The sequence below is a fragment of the Callospermophilus lateralis genome, chromosome 11 (genome assembly GCF_048772815.1).
Source record: "Callospermophilus lateralis isolate mCalLat2 chromosome 11, mCalLat2.hap1, whole genome shotgun sequence".
NCBI lineage: Eukaryota > Metazoa > Chordata > Mammalia > Rodentia > Sciuridae > Callospermophilus > Callospermophilus lateralis.
This window is the reverse complement of record NC_135315.1, coordinates 23,003,757-23,028,997: the sequence shown is the minus strand read 5'-3', so window position 1 is coordinate 23,028,997 and position 25,241 is coordinate 23,003,757. Positions and strand designations below refer to the sequence as shown.

Below are 25,241 nucleotides of genomic sequence, written 5' to 3'. Positions count from 1 at the left end.
GCACGAAGCGCGCTTCCGCCCCGCTCGGCTCCGGCGGCGGCCGCGGCGGCCCCACAATCCCCTTCTGGCTCCGGGGACGGGCGGGGCGGGGCGGGGCGGGCCGAGCGGGCGGAAATAATTTTCTGTTTGGTCGTCTCTGCCCCAGTCCCTTTGCCGCCGGACGCGCGGGGCGGGAAGCGGGAACGCGAACGCGCTGCTCTGGCCAGCTTAGCTCCGCGGGGCGGGGAGGGGATCTTCAGGAACTGAGCACCTACTGTGTGTCCTAGCGCTTTGCAGAGGATTTTCGTTCAGTTTTCCCTACAGCCCTTGCCAGAGGTTATCAATACTCCACTTTCAGAGAGACAGGCTGAGACTAGGAGAGGTGAAGTCACTCGCCGAAAACTGCACAGCCAGGATCTGCGTGACACCTCAAATCGTGATCCCTCACACCCCAAATAGCACAATGAACTAGAAACCACTTTTCCTAGTCTTGCTCTTGCCCCACATTCGTGAGTCGGCGCATAGTGGGTACTCAGGAAAATAAATGTTGGCAACTGAAGAATGAGCTTGACAGTTCAGCCTCGAGTACCTGCGGCGAATGTAGCCCACCCGGGGGGCGGGGGGCGCTGGCCTGCCCCGGACCTCGGAGGGAAACCGTGGTGGATGCGCACATAGAGGAGAATTGGGCACCCCCCGCTCTGCACAGGCACAGGAACAATACGTGGTGTTGGAGCCCCAGCCCTAGCCGAAGACACAGCGGGTTCGAATCCTGACTGCTCGGCTGCTTTCAGGCTGTGTGTTGTTGAGCAAGTCATTTTATAACGTGGAAACCTTAGTTGCTCCGTCCACAAAGTGGAGCCATTAAAGCCCATCCTAAAGGATTAAACGAAACAATATTCCTAAAACATTAAACGTGTAAGTGTCGTCAGCCGTCCATCCCACAAGCTTCAGGGGCACACCGGGCACCGAGCTGATCCAGGACAAAAAGGCCTCCCGGCCCTGTCCCCAGGTCGCCCATCCCTGGTCGCAGGGACCAATGAGTCTTCAAATGACTCCAGTTTGGCGAAACCCGAATGTGACTACCATGGCAGTGGTGAATCCCGAAAGCAAATATTCAAATATTCTGAAACTGGCGCATGGTTAACACTGGCATTTTCGCGTTTTTCTTGCAATTTTATTCTTGCTAGTAAAGATAATTCGTTAGAAACTCCTAAATAAGGTTTCTCCTCTGAGTCTTGTTTGACTTTTCGTATGAGCGAAGTTCACAAAACTGACCAAGAAACGGGAGTGCAAACGTCCTGGCTGGGATCCCGGCCCTCGGACAGGCGTTGGATAATACCGGGGCTCTCGGCTCCTTCCCTCAGGCACGGAAGCCGCCGAAAAGATAGACGGCTCTTCGTCCCGGCAGCCCTCCGAGATTCCCCGTATCCACGCTGGAGCGAGCAGGGGTTGGGGGCTGCAGCCTGGAACTCAGCTTCCCGGATCTCCCCAAACTCCCGCCTGGCCAGGATTAAGGGAGTAAATCCCTGACGCCACCGACCAGGTCAAGGACAAGTTCTCCCCCGGCAAGCCCTCCCCTCCTGGGCGGGGATTCGCTCCCCCCTTGGCCCGGATGAAAGGTACTAAAGAGAGCGGAGGGGGGAGCGGCGGCCCCGGCCCCTTGATGTTCCGGTTGAACAGGTGCTGGTGAAAAGGAGGCGGACCCGGCGGAAGAGTCTGCCAGGGGGGCAGTGCGCTGAAGGGGGGCGGCCTACTCCATCCCCAATCCCCTGGCCGGCCTTCCCCTCTTCCCTCTCTCGACCCCTCCCCCTCAGGAAGCATTCCCGGCCGAGAAGTCTTTGAAGTGTCGCTGAAGCCCCCAGGGCTGCCTCCTCCCCTCCACCACCCCACCTCCTGCTGTGGGGGAGGGTGACCTTTAGTCCCCCCGGGCGCCGACCCCCCTTTAGGAAATGTGTGGGAGTCAGATCTCGTCCTCTTTCCCCACACTAGTCTTGGGGAAGAAATCTTCGGGCTAATGTCCCCTCACTTCTGACCCGAGACCCAGTGTTGGGAACTTTAGCCCTTTGGAGGGAGCTGTGTGCGTGCCATTGTGTTTGTGTGCGTGCTTAGCGGTCAAGGGTAACTTGTTCGTGACAACCTCCGTGGTTGCGGTCTCTAGCGCGCGTGAGTCTCTCCGGCGCGCCAGCGGAACTGGAGCTGGGCTTGGGTCTCCAGCAGGGTCAGGTGGTGTTCCTGGATGAAAGTTGCGCGTGCCTCTGTGCGCCTTGGAGGTCTGGGTCCCGGTGTGTGCGCGTGTGTCCGTGACAACGAAAAGCTCCTCGAGGGCTTGTTCGCTACTCTCCTGGCGGCTGGCACATACTAAGCGTTCAATAAATATCTGTTTAATGAATAAGTGACTGCACGTGCAAAAATGTCTACCCTCCAGAGTGGCCTCGGAGGAAAGGGCCCGTGCGCTACCGTCCAAAGAGACCCCCAAACACTTAGAAGCGAGCAGCCCGCGTCGCTCCTATTCCTTTCCGCGTCCCTGGTCTTCACCTCCAAATTTGAGGTTGAAGAAGTGACGCAGAGACTGATACCCGGGCGTAGCGGGTTGGGAATCGGACACCCCCGCACGAGATGGAAGGCAGGCAGAGGGAGGGCTCGGGAGCGACAACCAAGAGCCAAAAAACGAAAAAGAAAGAAGGAAAAGAAGCACGGAGCGAAGGAGCGAAAAGCTCCCTACCAAGCCAGGCTTTGTTCCCTGAACCTAAGACTTTACCCGGCGGCGGGCGGCGGGCGGGCCGGGAGCGAGCGAGCGAGTGAGCGGAGGCGCGCGGCCATGGCTGCCGCGGCGGGGCAGGGGGGCCGGGGGGGCGGCGCGTGAGCGGGCGGCGCGGGGCGGGCGGGCACCCGCGATGTGCCACTCGGCGCCTCCCCCGCCGGGCCCTGGCTGCGCGGCGGCCGGGTAGCCGTGGTAGCCGGGCGAGCGGCGCGGAGGGGGCGAGCCCGGCGCGCGAGTCTCATTGTTGGGGGGGGGCCGTCGGGGCATGAGGGCGAGAGCACGGCGGGGGGGGCGGCCAGACAGAGCGAGCGAGGAGGAGGAGGAGGACGCCGAGGAGGAGGAAGGAGGAGGCAAAGAAAAGAAGCGGCGGCGGCGGAGGAGGGGGCGAGGAGGCGCGCGGCCCCCCGCTCCCTCCCTCCCCCCCTGACCCCCGACCCCCGCCGGCCGGCCCCCCGCCCCAGCCCCGGAGGGAGCTCATGGGAGTATGAAGGAGATGGTAGGAGGCTGCTGCGTATGTTCGGACGAGAGGGGCTGGGCCGAGAACCCGCTGGTCTACTGCGATGGGCACGCGTGCAGCGTGGCCGTCCACCAAGGTACGGGGGTAGCCCGCGGGGGGGCGGCGGGACCCCGGGGGCGGCGCGCTCGGGGCGCCCCCGGCCGCGCCCTCCGGAGCCCTCCCGGGGCTCGCGCTCCCCTCCCCCACCCCACCTGAAGGGAAGGGAGGCGTGGGGACTCCCCCCGCCCGGTCCTCCAGGACCGGGTCAGGCATTGTTTTCTTGCCTATTGTTCCAGTCCCGCGCCCCCCACCCCAAGTTGAGGGAGTTTGGGGAGAGTCCAGGGAGCGACGAGTGAACTCCCTGCGCCCCGCGCCGCCCTTGTCGGGGCTGCCGGGGGAATGTTTACCTGCGAGGTGTCCCCTCCCGCCCTGTTATTTTGGTCCGGGGCTCCGAGAGGAAGAGGTCAAGGGGGGGTCATCCCCCCTCGCTTCCGGATACTGGGAGGAGCGGAATTGGGAAGGGACGAGAAGGGTCCCAGGGGAGAAGGGACTCCTAAAATCCTCCGGGGAAGAGCTGAAGATAGGAGAGCGGTTGTGCAGGGGGCCGGAATGGAGAAGGGAGGTTTGGAGTTTCCCCCAGCAGCACATGGTTCGGGAGTTAACTCCTTGAGGAATCTTGCCGAGGGCGCAGGCTGGCATCTCCCGCCTGTCTGGCACAGCCAGTTGGGCCCCCACTTCCTGGGACAACCCTTAGTACTGTGGCTGCGGGCAGTTCCCGCCACTCTCCTCTCCTTTACCTGCACTGCACCTGCCCTTAGCCTTGACTTTTGACCTGTACCTGTGATAGTTAGAAGCTGAAGATGAGGTTCCTGGACCCCCGACTTCCCTGCTTGGTCCCTTACTGGCCCTTTAAGAAGCACCCCCCCCCCATAACAACAAAACGTGTTTGACTATCGCGACTGTTGTTTCTTGTTACTGATGCCAGGGGACTAGTCCGGGACTGGAGCTGGGAAATGAGTCCAGAAAGGGCGTGGGGTGGGGAGGATCTTTCAGAAGTTTAAGGTCAAGGACTCAAGACTTCCCGCCCCTGTTTGTAGTGCTTGGTTGTGTGATCAAAGGCTGGCCTTGTGCTGTTGGGCATTCCTTGTGGTTCTGCTGTTTAGAGAGTGACCCCCAGACAGGGGGAGCAGCCCCCCCCCTGCTGGAACCAGCTCTGGTTCTTCAGAGTCACACTCCCTTCCCCCTGTTACTCTGGGGAAAAGCGCTGGCTGACAGCTTTCCTCAATGACTCCTCCCCCACCTCTAGCTTGCTATGGCATCGTCCAGGTGCCAACTGGACCCTGGTTCTGCCGAAAATGTGAATCTCAGGAGCGAGCAGCCAGGGTGGTGAGTTCCAGCCTCCTCCTCCTGGCTCCCCTCCCCCTTTGCACACACCTGAGCATCTCCTCTGGTTGAGTTTAGGGACTCTGAGGCTGAGGCTAGGGTGGGACTTAGTTCTGTCATGCAGGACTTCCTGTTTCCTGCATACCTATCACCAACCCCATCTCTCCCTCAGCTCATCCCTCACTGTGCCCCACCTCAAGCATGGAGACTTTGTTTGTTTGAACTTTTTATTATGAAAAGTTTTCAAGGCTACAAAAGCTGGGAGAATTCAATAATAGACCCCAGGTCCCCATCATCACTCAGTCTTCAACAATTATCAGCTAGTGGCCAAACTTCTTTCCTCTACACCACCCCACAATGGATCTTATCATTTCATCTTGGGGCCCTTTGAATGTGTTCAGGGAGGGCCTGGCTCAGCAGATCCCCCAACTCCCTGTGCCCCTTGCATTGGCAGAGGTGTGAGCTGTGCCCACACAAAGACGGGGCATTGAAGAGGACTGACAATGGAGGTGAGGGGGAGCCCTGAGCCCCTGAGGTCAGCAAGTCCCCCAGAACAGGTCTGGGAAGGCAAGAGTGGGTGGGGTGGAGGCTGGGTTTCCTTTCCCTGGCTGGCACTGGAATCAGATGGGAAGGCTGTGAAAAAGGGGACAGTCTGCAGCCTGGGGATGGGAGGGATGGGAGGGATGAGGTGTCAGGCTCACCATCCCCCTGAGGCTGGCCCCTACACTCTCCCAGGCTGGGCCCACGTGGTATGTGCCCTCTACATCCCCGAGGTGCAGTTTGCCAATGTGCTCACCATGGAGCCCATCGTGCTGCAGTATGTGCCTCATGATCGCTTCAATAAGGTCAGCAGTCCTACTGTGCCCCATACTGTCCGTTCCCTGGCCACCCATACTTGTGTCCCTACAATGCTTTCTTATTCTGGTGTAGCTTGATTCTGTCCAATGAACACTTTCAGGGAACTTGAAGATGGGTAGGTACCTACCACTGTTAGATACACACTCATGCTCTGGAACTCAGTGAAGTAGCACTGTCAGAGGGGAGTTTTTAGCTAGTAGTTCATTCATTCATTACTGGGACACATTTTATTGACTGCCTACTACGTGATAGACCTGATGAAAGGTACTGGGCATACAGTATTCTGTGTTGATCAAGACAGATGTGCTGTTTGCCAGTGGAGTTCATGCTCTTGTGTGGGAAGACTGTAGAAATCAATAAACAGGCAAATAAAGTAAATGTAATTTGTGATAAGTGCTGTGAAGAAAATAAAAAAGGAATTTAAATAAAGAGTACCTAGTGGGGTGCTTACTTTAGATAATGTGGTCAATGAAGAAGACATTTAGGTAGAAACCAAAGCATGAGACAGTCAGCTTTGAGAATGTTGGGGTCTTAGGTTCCAGTTACAGATTGCATGTGCAGAGGCTCAGAGGTGGGAATAGGCTCACCAGGGAGCAAGATAGATAGTCAGCAGCCTTTCGGAGCTCACCAAGGATAGTCCTTTCCAATATAACCACTAGCTACATGTGGCTTTGCAAAATTAAAATTATATAGGATTTAGGATTCAAGTCCTCAGTCACACTAGCCATACTTTAAGTATTCCATGTGACTGCAGGCTACTCTCTTGGACAGTCTAGGTTATAGAAGATCTGCATCACTGCAGAAAGATGTTAGCATTAATATGGGATGGTGAGGAGAGGATGGAATTAAAGGGAGGCCAAAGGATCCCTCAGCTTGCAGGACAGGGGCTCTGTGGAAGACAGGACGAGTGTGCTGTGTCCTACAGACGTGTTACATCTGCGAGGAGCAGGGCCGGGAGAGCAAGGCAGCCTCAGGAGCCTGTATGACCTGTAATCGTCATGGATGTCGACAAGCTTTCCATGTCACCTGGTAAGATCCCTGTTCCCAACCCCTTCTCTGAGGTTTACATGGGTGGCTGCCGAGTGGGCTCATTCTAGCTTCTGTTTCTTGGGTGATGGTGGCAGTGGCTTCCTCGGATAGTCTTGGCTTCACTTAAGTAGGGGTCTAGGAAGGGAAGAGGAGGTGGCTGCTCTGGTCTGTGGCCACTCCCTTCTCACCTGACCTCCCTCGGTTAGTGCCCAAATGGCAGGCCTGCTGTGTGAGGAAGAAGTGCTGGAGGTCGACAATGTCAAATACTGTGGCTACTGCAAATATCACTTCAGCAAGATGGTGAGTCCCATCTGGTCTGCCAGCACACAAGTTGGTCTGTCAATGGAGGTTTAGAGGGTGTGGGCTCTGGGCCAGGCCCCTGCGTGGTGCTGGGAGGTGGAAAGAACCCAGTCTCTGCCTTTGAGGAGCTCCTCTTTTGATAGGGAATAATTTACAGTTGAAGGGGTATGAACCAGAGCTGAACCAAGTAGTCCATTCTAGAAGACAGAGTTCAAACCTTGCCTATCCACCTGGGTGGCTTCAAAGACAAGGGAGCCTTTAAGCTGAGTGGAGCTAGAAATAAAAATAAGAGCCACAGATTGTGTGGGAGTGAATATCTACTGTGCCTGAGCCTCTGTACCAAGTTCTCCACATGGGATATTGTTTGTGGTCCTCCCAACATCTCTAAGTACTAGGCATGCTGTATTGTCCCTATTTCACAGATGCATAAACCAAGGCTCCCCAAAGTCATGTAACTTACCTCATAGCTGGTGGATAGATTTCAGAACAGGTAGTCTGATCTAAAAGCTCCTTCAAGAACCTGTCAAACAAGCACAGGAAGAAATGAGGCCCAGGCAGAGGGCCTGGTGTGGACAGAGGTCTGAGATGAGACAGAGCATGTATGAACAGCAGAACAGAGTGCTGGATGGGACCAGAGCAGGAGATGAGAGCTGAGTCTGCTTCTGCCCCAGGCTGGAAGGGTACTATTGCATGTCTATGGAGAGATTTGCATGTTCCAGAAGCTGTGAGGTGTCTGCAGAGCCAGGCTGCTGCTTGGGCCACTCCTCCCCCCAGGCCACAGGCTTGGAAAGCTTGTAAGTGGAGAGTAACATGATCAGATTTGTTTTTTAGGAAGATTACCCTGGCAGCTACCTAGAAGCTGGATTGGAAGGGCCAAAGCTGGAGGCAGGGAGACAGCTGCGAGGAGGGGGGATGGAGGGATGAACCTGGAAGCTAGAGCCATTCTAGGTAGACTCCCCTAAATGTGGGGGTGGCTAAGAAGCAGGAAGTAAGGTTGACACAGGATCCAGGCTCTAGACATTCAGTAGCTAGAGGCACCTGGGGGTACCTTGAAGGTGGGATTCATCTGGCCTTTGTAGAGTGAGTGTGTGTCCTGGTTTGCTCCAGCCAGTTTTGGTTTATGCCTGTGTTCTAGTATAATGATTAATAGCTACCCTTGTTCATTTCTAGAAATGTCCTTATTTGGGACATAAATTATATGGTCACCTTGTTTTCAGAGTTTAATGATGACTTAGGACAAGGTAGGTTGGTTTTGTTTGCACAGGTGTTAAGTGGAGACATTCAGGTTTGCTGGCTGTCAGACCCCCAGCAAGATAGTAGAGACAGCCTGGGTTTATAAGGCTGGGGCTAGAATTTCCAAGTTATCCGTGGGAAGAGTAGACCAAGATGTGAAGGGAGCCACAGGGGAGGGTACAGAGTTTGGCAGGAGAGGAGCCATGCCTAGTGCTGGGGAGCATCGAGCAGGACTGGTGAGGCCTGAAGTTAGCCCTAGGATTTGGCCATTGGGAGGTAATTTGTGACTTTAGAGGGAGCAGCTGCAAGCCTGGGACCAGGCAAATGAGAGTGCATTAGTAGGGAAGGGAGGGAAAGGCACCCCTGGCTATGAGGAGAGGCAACATGAATGTTGTTTGGGTTTTGTTATTTTGGGGGAATGCATATCTGGGATTGAACTCAGGGACACTCAACCACTGAGCCACATCCCCAGCCCTATTTTGTGTTTTATTTAGAGACAGGTCTCACTGAGTTGCTTAACACCTTGCTTTTACTGAGACTGGCTTTGAACTCATGATCCTCCTGCGCCACCACTCCAGCTAGTTTGGGTTTTGCTGTTGATATTTTACAGATTAAAGCAGCATATCCCTTGCACAGGAGCAAACCCTGTGTTTGGTGGAGGGGAAGGGCTAGGAGCAAGGGAGGAGAGGCGATGGCTAGAATGAAGTATGAGGAGGGGAGGATGGGATGTGGAGTGCAGGGGAGCAGAGGTTTCCCACAAGGGTCCCTGCACAGCTTCTACTCAGGGGAAAATAGAAGTGGCCTGGGGCTCAGTTTGTCCAAGACAGGATGAGAGGGTGCCAGGAAGGAGGTGGGTAGAAAGCATGAGGTCCTATGTTCTGGGCCCCAGGCCACCCCCACCAGGCCCAGCCAAGGAATCCCTGCCTTTTTGGAATCTCAATTGTTGAATCTATATGTTGGATGAGCCAGCCGGGAAAGTTCTAGGATTTCCAGACTGAGCAGAGCAGCACGGAGGACATCAGGTCCTCTTAGTGATGACAGAGCAGATGGGACTGGCCCTGGATCATGTGACCTCCAAGAACCTTTTCCTAAGCTACTAAGAGGAGAGTTTGACAGTTATTCTCAATTTTCTCCCCCAGAAGACATCCAGGCACATCAGTGGTGGAGGAGGAGGAGCAGGAGCAGGAGGAGGAGGAGGAGGAGGAGGAGCAGGAGCAGGAGGAGGAGGAGGAGGAGGAGGAGGTGGCAGCGGTGGTGGTGGCAGTGGAGGTGGCACAGGGGGAGGCAGCAGTGGCTTCATCTCTGGCAGGAGAAGCCGGTCAGCCTCACCATCCACCCAGCAGGAGAAGCACCCTGCTCACCACGAGAGGGGCCAGAAGAAGGTGAAGTCTTCCCCTCCACTATTTCACCATACACATTCACAAACACATGCCTCTTTCCAGAAGCTACCACAGGTGTCCCCAGTTCTTGGATCCTGCTCCCTTCCTTCCTCTGAGGCCACTGAGGGGGCTGAGGAAGTAAAACGTGAGGGCCAGAGAGAGCGAGATGGGACCTGGCTTCCTTGTGCTTTTTGTGTTTGTATGATTCTTCCTTGTCCTTCCCATGACATGACTGTGACCCCAAAGCCCCAGGCATGTGGCCCTGCACATTTGCACATTTCCACAGTCTAGCCATGTGCTAGCCCAGTTAGTAAGTACACATGCCTGTGTCCCCTCATGCCACATATTACAGGGCACCCGTCCCTCTGCACAGCTTTGTGTCCCTGGTAGACACCCTTGCATGAGCATGCTTTTATATGTACATGGTGCTCTGTGTCACTGGCGTGATAATGGGACAAGCTATTTTTAGCAGGCAGGGAGCTTGAGGGGGAGGGGCTCCAAGCACTTAGAGAACCTTGCTCAAGTCACTCCTGTCCATCCAGAATGCCCTATTCCTCCACAGGGGAAGTTGACTCCCAATAAGTCCCATCCTTGAGAGGAGATCTGTTCCCCACACACACAAGTCATGTTTATCCTCCCCCAGGTGATTCCCCAGCATCAATATCTGATTACTTTTCCCTCCCCAGAGTCGAAAGGACAAAGAACGCCTTAAACAGAAGCACAAGAAGCGGCCTGAGTCCCCTCCCAGCATCCTTGCCCCGCCTGTGGTCCCCACTGCTGACAAGGTACTGCTGTCCACATTCAGCAGGGATGGCATGCTGCTCTTGGATGGCAGTGAGTGGGAGGGCAAATGTGAGGACTCAGGGTGAGCCAGGGACCTGCCTGGGTACCTTCTCCTAACTTCTGGTTAAAATCCCATCCCTCCACTCCCTCTCTAGACTAGAAGGGACCTGAACTCCTGCTCCCCAAGCACTGACCAACCATGAGGGTGAGGTTAGGTTCATGTCTGCTTCAGTCCAGAAAGAGAGCCTCAGCACTGGGCTCTTATATACAGAGAATCAGGGTACAACACTCAGGTCCATTCTACAAGTTCTGGGACCCACCCCTCCAGAGGTAGGCAGAGGGCCCCTCTACCATTGGAAGGGCACCCAAAACCTTTTGCTTCACCCAGATTCCACTCCATGCAGGTTAGAAGGGCTGAAAGCGCCGACTGTGGGGACAAGGAGGGCAGGCCCCAGGAGAACGCCCTGAGATCCTCATTCATCCCACCCTTCCCAGCAGGGGCGTGGTATTCAGGCCTGTCTCCAGAAATGGACAACATCTGGATAAGCAACAGGCAGATCCTACTCTAAGCCAGGGAGTTGCTAATCCAAGCCAGAACAGCCCTCCTGGCTCTCCCTCCAATCTGCCCTTCCCATGAAAGGAGAACTCTGGGGGTCTGGAGAAACTGCTTCTTCCTGTCCCATTATTGCCAGTCATCTCCACCCTACCTCACATGGTTGGCAGAGCTCTGGGCATCTTAGCAGGAGGCTCAGGTATCAGGTTTCCAGGGTGATGTTGCTGTAGTAACTGCCCCAGTAACCCTCTCCCCTCCTGCTTCCCAGTGCTCACCTGGAAAAGCTTGTCATTCATACCCTCTGACCTTTCCAGGGGCCCGCAGGCAGGTGGAAAGATCTGGGGAGTTCCTCCAGTAACTGGGTGTCCCTTGGACATGCCAGAGATTTTTGCCCATCCCCCTCTACCCGCCCCAACATTTCATTTCCCCTTCCCCCCAGCCCCTCTCTTCCCTTACTCTCAGAACCACATCTGGCTCCCTTCAGAACTCCAGCTGCTGAAAAGAACAAAGAAGACAGAGACCAGGGCTCCACCCAGGGAGGGGCAGTGCAGGGCGGCTCTCATTTTCCCATCAATTCTCCCTCTAGCATTTGTTCATTTAGCACTGTTTACTGAGTATACCTGGTCTCTATCTGGGAGGAAAAGTACCTTCCCCAGCAATAATACAGAACATGAACTCAGACATGCCAGGTACTCTTCTAGAACTGGGAGATGGAAGGGATACATGGGAGTGCTTCATTTAATTTAATCCTCAAGTAGTCCAAAGAAGTAGGTAACTTGCCTAAAAACACACAGTGAGTAAGTGTCAGAGTCAGGTTTTGAACCCAGGAAGTCTGATGTGGAGGCCCATGCTCTTACCCACCACATAGCACTGTCTGTGCAAGATATTAATAGCAGCTGCCATGGTCATTTATTGACCCCCATCATGTCTCTGGCATGGAGTCCCTCATAACTCTCCAAGTATGCATAATTTTGCCCTGTGAGGGCACTAGAGCTCAGCGAGGTTGAGAGACTGAATGACATAACGTGGCAGTAAAGGGCAGAGCCTGCCAGGCTCACCCCCCCCCCCTACTCCAGGGCCCACGCTCTTCCGGTTGCCATCCTGCTGCCCTCTGAGGTTACTGGAGCCTCAGACATTGGATAGCTATCTCAGTGCAAAATGGCAACTGTTGACATGTGAATGTAGGCACGCAGTGCCCTGGAAATAAGGAAGCAGAGTGACTTGTTCCACCTGTGTGTTAGGGAGATTTTATAGAAGTAGGAGCTTCTGAGCTGGAGTTTGAAGGAAGAGCAGTTTCCTGTGAAGAGTGAGGATAGGCTCTCAGGGAGAGGGTTCTGTCTGCAAGCTCAAGTTGTCTTGTAAGAACATGAAATTGTCAAGAGAATGGGGCAAAAACCAGGTGACTGACTTGTGGGGGACAGGGAGGGAATAATAGCAACTGGAGCACCTAAGGCTGGGTCCAGAGAGGTCTAATCTCCTTGACCTCTTCCCTGCCTATACCACTTCCAAGCCTGGGCAAGTCCTCTCAGGCCCCAAAGTATTTGCATGAGTGAACCTCCAGTTGAGCTGGCCAGTGTAACCACAAATCCGTTCTCTCCTTTGCCCCGTCTTCCTGCCTGAAGTGAAGGACAGAAACCTTCTTGAGGTCACAGTGCTCTCCTCTATCTCTTGGGAAATTCCACAGCTGCCTCCCCTCTCCCTGGTTCAGGGGTACCTTGAAGTCCTTCCTGAGGTTGACTCTGGGATCTCTCAGCTGAGCTCAGAACCTGTCCCTCCTGCCTCACTCCCAAGTCAGGGTGAGCCCAACTGGGCGGCTGGCATTGAGTCTTCCTCTCTCCTCCCCTCCCTCAGGTTTCTTCCTCAGCTTCCTCTTCCCACCATGAGGCCAGCACGCAGGAGACCTCCGAGAGCAGCAGGGACTCAAAGGGGAAAAAGTCTTCCAGCCATAGTCTGAGTCATAAGGGGAAGAAGCTGAGCAGTGGGAAGGGTGTGAGCAGTTTTACCTCCACCTCCTCTTCCTCCTCCTCCTCTTCCTCCTCTGGGGGGCCCTTCCAGCCTGCAGGTGAGTGTGGTGTCCTGGAGCAGGCTAGGAGTGGGGACAGCTTCTTGCCCCACACTTTTCTAGAGAGGGCCTTTGTACTGGTATAGTTTTAGAAACTGGTGGTAGGGGACCCCTACCCAGTGACTCCTCACCCAGCCATCCATCCCTCTCACCTTCCCTATAGAAATGGAGCTCTCCTTCCCTTCCTCAGGGAAAGGCTGCCCTCCAACCCCACAATACTCAATATCCCCCACACTTGTGCTGCAAGGGGCTATTTTTTAAAGCACCAATATTCGTATTATTTCCTGAAAACTGCGGGTATCCAGTGAGGTCATTGGGGTGGGAGTTCCTCCCCTCCCGTTGTGCTATCAAGGGGAAGGCTGGAGGGTGGGGACGCTCATCTCAGAACACAGAGATGGGCTGAGCTCTGCCAAGTAGCTAGACTTTCCCCATTCCCCAGTCAGAGCTCTCCTCACAGTGTGAGGTGCATGTGGAGCAGGAGGGAGAGGAGAGCTACAATCCAGCCATAACTCCCTTTCCCTCTACTCACAGGTTCATCCCTGCAGAGCTCCCCTGACTTCTCCACATTCCCCAAACTGGAGCAGTCAGAGGATGACAAGTACTCCAAACCCACAGCCCCTACCCCGTCAGCCCCTCCCTCACCTTCAGCTCCTGAACCCCCCAAGGCTGACCTCTTTGAGCAGAAGGTGGTCTTCTCTGGCTTTGGGCCCATCATGCGCTTCTCCACCACCACCTCCAGCTCAGGCCGAGCCCGGGCTCCCTCCCCTGGGGACTATAAATCTCCCCACATTTCGGGGTCCGGGACCTCAGCAGGTACCCACAAGCGGATGCCCACATTGAACGCTACCCCTGCACCTGCTGAGGAAACCCCTGATACAGGCCTGAAGGAGAAGAAGCACAAAGCCAGCAAGAGGAGCCGACACGGGCCAGGCCGTCCCAAGGGCAGCCGGAACAAGGAGGGTGCTGGGGGCCTGGCTACCCCCTCCTTACCTGGTGCCCAGCTGGCTGGCTTTACCGCCACTGCTGCCTCACCCTTCTCCGGAGGCTCCCTAGTCAGCTCTGGCCTGGGGGGTCTGGCCTCCCGCACCTTTGGGCCTTCCGGGAGTTTGCCCAGCCTGAGCCTCGAATCCCCACTGCTGGGAGCAGGTTAGTGTGACCCCTGGCGACCGAGAGTATCTCAGGGCTGAGCCAGTCTTGTGAGGGGACAGAGGCATAAAGATGTAATTAGAAGAAATATGATAAAAACTGCTCCAAAGAACAGAGATAAAAGATAGAGATGATAGTCACCTCTAAGACACTCCCCATACCAGTCTTCTCTATGGTTATGGTGGGAGAGATTGGGGTGGATTGCCCCAGTAGGGCTCACATTTTGGGAGGGAATTAGAAGGCTTAGCATTGCCCAGACCTGGGCAGGTCAGCCTGGTAAGGTGTCATAGCAAGCACCACACAAGAGGGTTAGACTGGAGTGTGTGGCCAAATCCTGGGAATTTACTGTCTAGAGAGACCTCTTCCAGCCACTTGACTGAAGAGCAGTCTGGGGTGGAAGGTAACTGTAGCCTTTCCTTTGTGTCTCTTTAGGCATCTACACCAGTAATAAGGACCCCATCTCCCATGGTGGTGGGATGCTGCGGGCTGTCTGCAGTACACCCCTCTCCTCCAGCTTGCTGGGGCCCCCAGGGACCTCAGCCCTGCCCCGCCTCAGCCGCTCCCCATTCACCAGCACCCTCACCTCCTCCTCTGCTTCCATCTCCACCACTCAGGTGAGGCCTTACTCCTGGCTCCTTCCCTGGGTAGGTGGGGGACAGACTGCCAGGACCCAGCCCTATGTGGGAATTCAAGAAGTTGGGCTTGATTGCCACCAGAACTTCCCCTCTCTCTGATCTTCCTTCCTCCCAGTATGCCTCATCCCCCACCACCCCAGCACACAATTGTGCCCTAGATCCAAAAATAACCACCAGGCTGGATTTTCCCTCCTTCCCTCAGGTGTTTTCTCTGGCTGGCTCTACCTTCAGCCTCCCTTCTGCCCACATCTTTGGAACCTCTATGGGCGCTGTTAACCCCCTTCTCACCCCAGCTGAGAGCAGCCATACAGGTAAATGAGTCTCAAACTGTTCCCTTTTCTTCCCAAAGGCCTGAGGGAATGTGAACCCAAAAAGGATGTGAAGGCTTGCTGGCTGCCCCCTCCCTCTGCCACTGCTCACTCTGCAGAAAACAAAACAAAAAACTTCTCACAAACAAACCGAGGGACACTTTTCCAGTGAAGGGGCAAGGCAAGGCAGAATTACCATTCCATCTCACAAAAGAAAAAGGCAGAGAGAAATGATGCTCAAGGTGGAGAGGATAGGAAATGACAGAGCCAGAGTGCAAAGACGGAGCTCCTGACTCCAAGCTCAGTGCTCTTACACTGAGGCGTTTTTTTCTTCCCTGCTTCTTAGTGCTGCTTGGGATTGGCGGTTAGGAGGCCCCAACAGCTGGGCTCCCTGCTCTCCCAGCTTTGAGGAGTTAAGGGGCCCAGCTGCAAGCTCCCAGGGCTCCCTGGAGAGTGAGCTCAGCCCCAGAAAGATGATTGGTCTGCAGAGATACCACCTGTCAGCCTAGGGGATGGGGCTTATCTCTAGGTGGCCTGTTAAGGTAATCCTTAAAGGGGCCAAAGTTGATACATTTTTTTAGACCCAACAGAGTAGAGTGATTATTATTTCCAAGATCCAAAGCAGGATTCTGTGATGTAACAAAGTTTTGCCTTTTAACTTCAGAGTTCATAGTAAGTCATCCAAGCCAGGCATGGTGGTGGATGCTTGTACTCCTCGCAACTCTGTAGACTGAGGCAAAAGGATTGCAAGGCCAGCCTAGGCAACTTGGCAGACATCCTGTCTCAAAAAAAAGGACAGGATGTAACTTAATGGTAGAGCACCTCTGGGTTCAATTCTCAATACCAAAAAAAAAAAAAAAAAAAAAAACAGACCCAAGGGCTAGGGATTGTGTTCAGTGATAGAACACTTACCTAATGTGCACATGGCCCTGGGTCTGATGATTCCTGTCATCGGGTGGGGTCTATGTGTTTGGGGATGTCATACAAGGCTAATTATAATAATGCCAGCTAAACCACTCCAGCCAAACACTTCTTATTTTTTCACATTTCTTATTTTAATCCTAATTAACAATCACTTCAAAGAGGTTAGTTAGGAGCCCAAGGCCACCCAAAAAGTAGTGTTGGGTTCAAATTCAACCTACATTGCAAATGTCTAACTCCAAAGCTCACTGGAAAGAAATTGGGAGGTGGATCTGGAAGTAGGCAGCAGGAGCCCTAGAGAAAGGGGAAGAGAACCTCCTACAAGACAGGGTTTCCAAGCCAGGACTCTCAGCGTCTTAGCAACTTGAACTGCCAGTCTGGGATTGGGGATCCTGGGGAAAGGGGTCTTAAATGACGTTCCAAATCCTGCACCCACTTTCCTGGGCGGGGACCCAGAGGCTGACGGTTCCCCTTCGCTGATTCCTCCCCTCCCTTCTCCTTCCAAGAGCCAGACCTGGAGGACTGCAGCTTCCGGTGTCGGGGGACCTCCCCGCAGGAGAGTCTGTCTTCCATGTGAGGGAGGGGGCGGCGGCTTGGGAGGAGGCGGATGGGAGCGGGGAAGGAGGGGCGCTGGAGGGAGGGCGGAGGGACTGACTGGGGAGAGGGCGGAAACCGAAGGGCCAAGTGGAAGTCCTGAGGGGGGAGGGGGAGCCCGAAGTAGGGGCAAGAGGTAAGCCTGAACCCAGTTTCTCTTACGACCCCAGGTCCCCCATCAGCAGCCTCCCTGCACTCTTCGATCAAACAGCGTCCGCACCTTGCGGGGGCGTCCAGCTAGACCCTGCAGCCCCGGGAACGACTAATATGGAGCAGCTGCTGGAGAAGCAGGGCGACGGGGAGGCCGGCGTCAACAGTGAGGAGGGGCGGCGCGGGGCTGAGAGACCTGCCCGAGGGCTCCCGCCTCACCTTTCTCTCCGAGGGCCCCAACTTCTTTTGGGTTCCACCTCTAGGCCCCGCCCCGCCTTGACTTACGGCCAACCCCAGGCCTCACATGTAACCCTGGTCGGTCCCGGCCCCGCCTCCTTTGCGTGCGGCCTTTGACCCTCGCGGCCTCTTGGCCCAGATCTTCCCAAACTCCAACTTCCTCTAGCTCCTCGTCCAGTCTTGTGGGTATCAGGTCCCGCCCTGGCGCTCACAGCTCTGGTCCCCATTCTCTCCTCCGAGCTCACCTGTGTTGCTCGCTAGGCTGGCGCAGCCTCCTGGAGGTCTCCGGCCCCGCCCCAGGCTCCGCCTCGCCCCCGCCCACCCAGCCCCGCCTACCCAGCCCCGCCTCAGGCTCCCTCGCCCTCTCCGCAGTCGTGGAGATGCTGAAGGCGCTGCACGCGCTGCAGAAGGAAAACCAGCGGCTGCAGGAGCAGATCCTGAGCCTGACGGCCAAGAAGGAGCGGCTGCAGATTCTCAACGTGCAGCTCTCTGTGCCCTTCCCCGCCCTGCCTGCAGCCTTGCCTGCCGCCAACGGCCCTGTCCCTGGACCCTATGGCCTGCCTCCCCAAGGTAAGGGCGTCCAGCCCAACCCGGGAGTGGAGGTCCTTGCCTGGTGGTTCCAAGTGGGGCGACTCCACTTCAGTCCCTGACTGCCCTTCCTCCTTCAGCCGGCAGCAGCGACTCCTTGAGCACCAGCAAGAGCCCTCCAGGGAAGAACAGTCTTGGCTTGGACAACTCGCTGTCCACATCCTCCGAGGTGGGTACCATGAGGAGGGGTCAGGGAGGAGTGGGGCTGGTGGAGACTCAATGTCCTCCCGGTCACATCTTTACCCTGCCGCTATAGGAGGCTGAGGAGTGAAGTGATTTGCTGAGCAGTTAATCGATTGGTTCATTCATTCCTTTAACAAGTAATATTTATGAGGCGCCTACTTAGTGCCAAGCACTTGCTTAGCAATCAATGAGCAAAACCTACACAATCATCTGAAGATAGGACAAATCCAAGAAAACAATAAATAATTACAAACCAGGAGAAGTGCTAAGATGGAAGTAAATTGAGGGCTGTGAGAAAGAATAGGGGAGGGATTCTTGGATATAAAGTGGTTAGGGAAGGCCTTTGAGAAGTGTTTGAAGAGTTTATTATAGTGCCTCACACAAAATAATCCCTACATAATTGGTGGTGGTTGGAATAGCAGTTGCTATTGTTATATTGTGGTTATTATTGGAACCAACAAACTGGGTTCTTATTCTCTGTCACTTACTGACTGTGTGACTTGGGCAGTCATAATCATAAAAATAACCAACATTAATTGTATACTTGCCCTTGTCATGCCTTGAAATTTTTAAAGCGTTGGTTTATTTAGTCTTCATAATAGTCCTATGGAGTCAATGCTACTGTTATCTGCAGGTAATAAATAAGTAAACTAAAGTTGAACCCAAGGCCACCCAAGCCATTGCATTTCAGACGTAGATTTGAACCTGAGCCTCTTTGTCCAGCTATAGCACTCTCCTGCAGAATTACTTAACCTAACAGTCAGTGGCTTCATTCATATAATGGGAATAGCAAGGTAGCAAAGGTCAAGCACTAGCCTTTAGATATGGTTCGCTGGAAGGTCACTATCATTACTATTGTTCATTATTCAGCAAACATGATAAGGGGTGCCAGGCCCCCAGGAAATGGTCAGTAAACATGAATTATGAAGACTGGATTCATAGCTTTCATCCCTGGGCCTTGTATCTTAGGCCAGGGTTCTTGGGGTGAGGTGGGGTGGCTGTACTCTGAGAATGCTGGTGGGTGCTGGGCTGGGGGCCAGAAGGTTCATGCTGGCCCTCTGCCCTCTGACCACTGCCTTCCCCCTCCCTCCCCAGGACCCACACTCAGGCTGCCCAAGCCGCAGCAGCTCGTCGCTGTCCTTCCACAGCACGCCCCCACCGCTGCCCCTGCTCCAGCAGAGCCCTGCCACTCTGCCCTTGGCCCTGCCTGGGGCCCCTGCCCCACTCCCGCCACAGCCACAGAATGGGTTGGGCCGAGCATCTGGGGCAGCAGGGCTGGGGGCCATGCCCATGGCTGAAGGACTGTTGGGGGGGCTTGCAGGCAGTGGGGGCCTGCCCCTCAATGGGCTCCTGGGGGGGTTGAATGGGGCTGCTGCTCCCAACCCTACGGGCTTGAGCCAGGCTGGTGGGGCCCCCACGCTGCAGCTGCCAGGTTGTCTCAACAGGTGAGGGAGAGTTCAGCCCTGGGGAAGGGAGTGGGGAGGCTGGCTCTGGGAGGGATTCCCCCACAACACCCAAATCCCCCAAAGGGTATATAGTCTTTGTCATCTCTTGGTCTCTAGGGACTTCTTAGACTATCATCTCTGAGTGTAAGTGGCCCAGGACCAAGAATCTTTCTCACCCATCAGCCACTCTAGGTCTTCCCTCTGGGGCAGTCCTTCAGTCTTACAGTGTCCCTCTCCCCTTACCCTCTGAACTTAGTTCTCTAAACCTGCACCTCCCTGCCTCTCCTCACCTGGGTCTGAGGGAGTCTGAGAGCTTGTAGGGGTAGGGAGGAATGCTTCCTTGCACCTTCCCCATGGTCCCTGTGTCCCCTGCTTCAGCCTGACCGAGCAGCAAAGACACCTCCTTCAGCAGCAAGAGCAGCAGCTCCAGCAGCTCCAGCAGCTCCTCGCCTCCCCACAGCTCACTCCGGTAATGTTCCTCCCTTCCCTGGCTCCTCAGCAGCCCTGTGCTTCCCCTTTTCCCAGATCTCAGAGGACCTGGATCAACCCAGGGAGGGCAGCAGTGGAGGGGGGGGGCTTCAGGCTGAGTGGATATTGAGCCTGTAGGACTGTTGAGGGGCAAGGGGACAAGAGTATTCTCAAGGTCACCAGGCATTGGGAAAGGGATGCTGCCATGGCCCCAGATCATGTCCCAGTAAAGGGTGTATAGGGTGGCAGGTTGAGTAACAATAGCATTCTGATCCCAGCCCCAAGGATCTTTAGGGGGCGGGAACTACAGGGTCTTAGTGGAAAGGTGACTGAGCAGGGGACACTGTCCCCAGAGCTGGTTCTTTTGGGTGTATCTCATGTTGGGTTCCGCTAAGGTTTGCTTTGGAGGCAGGAGTTTCACTTTTAAAAATGAGGAAGTTGGGCTGGGGGTGTGGCCCAGTGGTAGAGCACATGCTTAGCACCCAGGCCTTGGGTTCCCTCGCAGCATCAAAGTACCTAAATAAATCACAGTAAGAATGCTGGAGTTGAGAAAATGGGAAAAATAAATATTTTCATATAAAGAAACATTGGAAAGATAGAGGGAATAGGATAAGATTTTTTTTAATTCTTTAAAGCAACATTTCTTTTTATTTATTTTACTTGCGTTTTTGGTGTTGTAGATAGACAGCGTGCCTTTGTTTTTTGTTTTTTGTTTTTTTTTTTAATGTGGTGTTAAAGATCAAACCCGGTGCCTCATGTGCTAAGCAAGCACTCTGCCACTGAACTACAGCCCCTGCCCAGAAGCAACATTTCTTAATGTAAATTTTTATATAATTATTTTAGTTTTGGAACACTAAGAATGCTTTGCCTATTCAAAACAAAAACAATCAATTTTTTAAAACAAAAAAGAGGAGTTGAAAACTGTTGACCTCATTTATTGTTTCTTGCCTTGGGGTGATACCACTCCTGGGAGCATTTGTGGTTGTCATAGTAACTGAGGAACTGATTGAGAGGGCTGGTCCAGAGATATTTGTTCTGCACATGGTCCACAGTGCCCAGCTTATGGACACTGAGGCTGTGCAACCATTTTCTTATCCAAATGGGAAGAGTTAGGTCCAGAGTAGGAAGTTAGAGACAGAACCTTGATCATCTCCCCTGTCTCCTGCCTCATGGTTCTGGTGATACGGATAGAGCCCAGGACCCAGGCAGGCAGCAAGGAGAGACAGCGGGGACCTTGGCCATAAGCAGCCTGACCTCCTTGCAGGAGCACCAGACGGTTGTCTACCAGATGATCCAACAGATCCAGCAGAAGCGGGAGCTGCAGAGGCTGCAGATGGCTGGGGGCTCCCAACTTCCCATGGCCAGCCTGTTGGCAGGAAGCTCCACCCCACTGCTATCAGCAGGCACCCCTGGCCTGCTGCCTGCGGCATCTGCCCCACCTCTGCTGCCCGCTGGAGCCCTTGTGGCCCCTTCACTCAGCAACAACACCAGTCTCATGGCGGCAGCGGCTGCAGCTGCAGCAGTCGCAGCTGCAGGCGGACCTCCAGTCCTCACTGCCCAGACCAACCCCTTCCTCAGCTTGTCGGGGACGGACAACAGTGGCAGTTGCCCCAAAGGAGGGGTGAGTAAGGGGTCCAAACCTTCCTATCTCCCTTCTGAGGGATGGGCAGAGATGGACCATCAGAATATACATCACCATATGCATCAGCAGGGGAATGTCAGCAACCCCCAGGTTAGACAGGTGCCCTGCTCCAGATCTAGGCCTCTGCTCCACATGGGTGCCCTCCTGCAGAGCCAAGAAGGGTCCACTCTGAGCAAGAGCTAATAGTAAAAGGATCAGTTAGAAAGCAGCCTTCCTCTGGAAGACCAATTAGGAAATGCCATTTCCTTTCTGAGTGACCAGTTAGAGGAAGGTGCCCCTCTAGGAGGGCCATTGAAAAAGAGGCTCTTCTCCTTCTGAGGGGACACAACCCGAGCCCAGGAAGCCAGTCTTACTGGCATATGTGTTCACAACTCCCTCATTCCTGCACCTCCCAGAGCCCAGGCAGGACCCTTCTGATGGCCTCCCTTTCAGCACTTGGGGCAGCTTTCTTGTCCCAGGAAGCTGGTCGTAGGTAGGCTTTAAGGCCAGACAACTCCAAAATCCCCAGCCTCCCTTCCTTTCTTTCCAGACCGCTGACAAAGGAGCCTCAGCCAACCAGGAAAAAGGCTAAATCTACCTGTACCCCTCCTGACCCCTAAATGGAGGGGACAGATCCTGGCTTAAGGGGTCCTATCCTGGAGCAGGCATCTGGGCCCAGACACTGGAAGAACCCTGACCCAGAGCCTGTGCTGAGGCCCAGGGAGTGTTGGGGGCTCCTGGTGCAAGGACTGAGATTGGGAGGGGAGCCCCTTCCATCTGCATCCCCACCCCCTGTCTGCACTGTCTGCTTTGTGAGAAGCTCAGAGGGAGGACAGGCTCTAAGCCTGCCTAGGAGCCCCCACCCTCAGCAAATGTTTTGAGGTCCCCCAGAGGGCAAAGTGGGCCATGACATAAGTGGGGGGTTGGTTGGACCCACCACATAAAACAGATCAGCACTTGAAAGGGGAGCAGTGGAGGGTAGACCTAGGCTTATCCCTGCATGGAAGTCTTCATGGAAGAAGGGCTGGCCCCACTTGACCTGCAGTTTCTTCCCAATCTGAGCAAATGGCAGAAGGGATCCCTTTGACTGTTTCTCACTGTCCCTCTCCCTCACCAAGGGTCACAAGCTGAGCTTGTAAAAGCCCACAGATGTAGGGGGAGTGAGGAAGGGCAAGACAGCATCAAACCCAGGCCAGGCCTCCTGCACCTCTTGTGACCCCACTAGTGGGGCATAGGGAGGCCCTCACCGTCCTTGGTGCCCTGCCCCTTGTTTGCACTATTGGCTTGAGGAGTGCGGAGGGTGGGGAGACCGAGCTGGCTGACTCAACAGTGTGAGTGTGTCTGTGTGTGCATGTGTATGTGTGTGTGTGTTTCTGTCTGTCTGTCTTCCCCTGGACCTGGGGCCGCAAGGGCAGAAACAGGCGCAGTGGTTAGCACCAGAGGGGGGGAGCTCCCAGCTCTTGTTTGTACCCTCCCCCCTCACCAACTTTGGCCCCTTTCAGGGGCATGAATGGTTAACAAAAAACCAGAAAAGTACTCCAGTTTTGGAGAGTAACGGGGCTAGGGGTTTTGAATCAGGGTAATATCCTGCCTTCCCTCCTCCAGACCCACTTGGTCTCAGGGCCCCCTGGGCCCCCTTCCCCTACTGGTAGTTTGGTCCATTTTCCCTAACACAAGGGGGACCCCAGGGATTGGGAGAGGGAACAAGGGAGGTGAAGTGCCGCTTTTTCAGTAAAAGTCTCCCTCCCAGAATTAGCCAGCCTGCCCTTGTGCACTCTACCCCACCCCCACCAACTAGGGGAGCCACTGAAGCTGACCTAACAGCTGTCTCCTCACCCACCAGCTATTTCCCTGGGGTGTTGTGGGCAGTTCTCACCGTAAAGCAGTCCCCATCTGCCCAGGGCCTTTGGCAGCAAAGGCTGAGTGGGTCACTGGAAGACTGGAGACCCGTGTCCCTGTCTCACTTGCACTGGGGTGGAGCTGTTGGTCCTTTGGCATTTCCAGCTTTCCCTGAAGCTCAAGTCCTGTTGGTCTCTTTGCATGTGTGCATTTTTGTGTGTGTGTTTCTGTTTGGGTTTTTGTTGTTGTTGGGATTTTTTTGTTGGTTTTTTTAAATAAAGAAAAGAAGATGTGTATATTTTTGGCAATGACAGAAACGTAGTGCAGATATATTTTTGCCTGTGCTGCTCAACTGTTTTTTTTTTCTGATATGGAAAATAATATTAATATTCCTGTTGATAAGACTTTGTAAGATGTTAGGGAGCTAATGATGGGGTGGGTGGGAATTCTTCAGAGGCAATTTCTTAGGCACTTGCAAGGGCTTGGGGGTGGGGGGGGTTGGGGGCAGTTGTGATGACCTCAGAAATACTCACTTTTTATTAATGCTAAATATCAGTTAGAAAGACATGATAGAATTCAGCATTTTATTCATCTTAATCTATTAAGCTCTTTAACGCCCTGCCCCAAGCCACTAAAAAACAAAGTAACCTTAAGAGATTCTTAGGAGAGTCACCGATTCACATCCATGCCCTGGCTGAAGGCTGGCTATCAGAGCTGAAGTCTATTTCTATTCTGATGGAAGGGAAGGACATCCACACCAAGATCACTGTGTGGAAGTGAGGTCCAAATGACTTAGTGCACTGGAACCTAGACACTTCCTGCATACCACTCTGCCCTCCCCAGCCCCACTTCCTTCACCTCCACAAATCTGTTCTCCAGTTTTCCCAAGTTCATATTCCCCAGGCTGGAATGTTGCAACAAGTAGTTGGGTTAGATTTGAAGAAGGGCTTCCCTGGTCATGGACTGGTGCTGCTGTCCACCTCCACACCCCCACCCCAGGGGGCATGAGACTGGTGGCAGCACTTTCTTCTGACCAGGCATGATAGGAAGCTCTGAAGAGCCTCATGGGGAGCAGTGTACCAGTGCAAGAGGATGGCCACGATGACCTCACCCTCTTCCAGCCTCAGTCTATTCTTTGAGAATGGATGGACGTGGGAGGAGGTGCAGATTTGTGGAGCTCTCAGTCTAGGGGTTAGGAAGGATGTGGTTTGTAGAGCAGAAGTGGAGTTTGAAAATGCATGAGTGGAGTTTTGTGTGTTGCCACCCTCAGCAAAGAGACATGAGTGGGTGTGCATGCTGAGCCAGTGCCAGCCAAGGGGTCACAGCTGGTGGATGTTGGAGCTTGAAGGGACCTGTCTTTGGGGGTCATTGGAGTTGACTCCTGGCTTCACAGGTGATAGTTCCAAATCTAGGAGGGGCAGGTGTTCAGTGTAGAGCCAGGACTAGCTTCAGGACCTGGCCTCCTTGTCCTCAGCTTCCCTGCCCCACTGTATGGCCTCTCTGGCTCAGTGTCCTTATATGGTGTGAGTGCAGGGCTGTGCCCAGGGTGGGAAGGTATCTGTGTAGCACTGACAGTCCTAGTTCAGAGCTGATGGATCCTTTCCATAGACAATGACACTTTAAGGGTTGCCTTTAAACAAAACAAAACAAAAAAAATTTCCTGTTTGTGAGGTTTTTCCCTCAGGCTCCTGGGTCCACTGCTTCCTCCAAGTGCCCTGACCTTGAGGCTGATCATGGGGCCTTGCCCTTTCTTATGCTGAGACCTGGAGAAGTTCTAACTCCAGGACTAATGGGAAGGGCCTAGACAAATGAGGAGAGCTTCGGGTGGGACCGCTTCCAAGGAGTAACCTTCACACTTCCCTTTCCCAAACTGGAAATGCTGACAGGTTTTCAAACACAGGCTCCTGCCAGCTTCCAGCACTTCCTTGGTGTGGAGTGGGCCAGAGTGAGGGGTAGGTAGCTTGTTCCCAGTTCTCCTTTATCCCAATTTATTTTCCTGGGGAGAGGTGCCTAGAGGGATGGAGGTAGCTTCAACTGGGAATTTGGAGGAAGATGGGGCTGAACTGCCCTGGCTCCCTCCCAGCCACATCTGTCTACTCAGATTAAAAGCATGTCCAGCTCCCTCAGACCAGTTGGTCTTGATCTACTAAAAGGGGCTAAAGGGTGCCCTCACTCTCTTTTGTTCACTTTCTCCAGCCCAACTTGGGACTTGGGTAGTGGGACTGGAGATCCAAACCCTGCCTCCCCCACCCCTTCCATCCCAGCCTGTTTCCATGTAGCTGACCCTTCC

General features: G+C 54.3%; 1 protein-coding gene across 2 annotated transcripts; it reads left to right on the top strand.

Moving 5' to 3' along the window:
- Nucleotides 1-2,883: 2,883 nt before the first annotated feature.
- Mllt6 (MLLT6, PHD finger containing) lies at nucleotides 2,884-23,255 on the top strand. Of its 2 annotated transcripts, none has more exons than XM_076870476.1 (20): nucleotides 2,884-3,333; nucleotides 4,543-4,622; nucleotides 5,074-5,128; nucleotides 5,355-5,464; nucleotides 6,403-6,506; nucleotides 6,713-6,806; nucleotides 9,182-9,421; nucleotides 10,105-10,203; nucleotides 12,606-12,816; nucleotides 13,348-13,962; nucleotides 14,395-14,576; nucleotides 14,800-14,908; nucleotides 16,333-16,399; nucleotides 16,591-16,736; nucleotides 17,180-17,377; nucleotides 17,476-17,564; nucleotides 18,674-19,023; nucleotides 19,402-19,492; nucleotides 20,756-21,112; nucleotides 21,663-23,255. In XM_076870476.1, exons 1-20 carry the CDS (start codon nucleotides 3,225-3,227, stop codon nucleotides 21,702-21,704), a joined length of 3,348 nt encoding a protein of 1,115 aa, XP_076726591.1. In that variant the 5' UTR covers nucleotides 2,884-3,224; the 3' UTR covers nucleotides 21,705-23,255. The 2 variants fall into 2 exon arrangements, with proteins under 2 accessions (XP_076726591.1, XP_076726590.1); XM_076870475.1 differs by having other exon boundaries at nucleotides 9,179-9,421.
- The last annotated feature ends 1,986 nt before the right edge of the window (nucleotides 23,256-25,241 follow it).

Excerpts from the sequence above, each read along its gene's own strand:
- Mllt6 (XM_076870475.1), top strand. The coding sequence starts at position 3,225 with ATGAAGGAGATGGTAGGAGGCTGCTGCGTATGTTCGGACGAGAGGGGC. Across the intron at positions 5,129-5,354 it reads GAAGAGGACTGACAATGGAG|GCTGGGCCCACGTGGTATGT; the intron begins GTGAGGGGGAGC and ends ACACTCTCCCAG. Across the intron at positions 10,204-12,605 it reads TGGTCCCCACTGCTGACAAG|GTTTCTTCCTCAGCTTCCTC; the intron begins GTACTGCTGTCC and ends CCCCTCCCTCAG.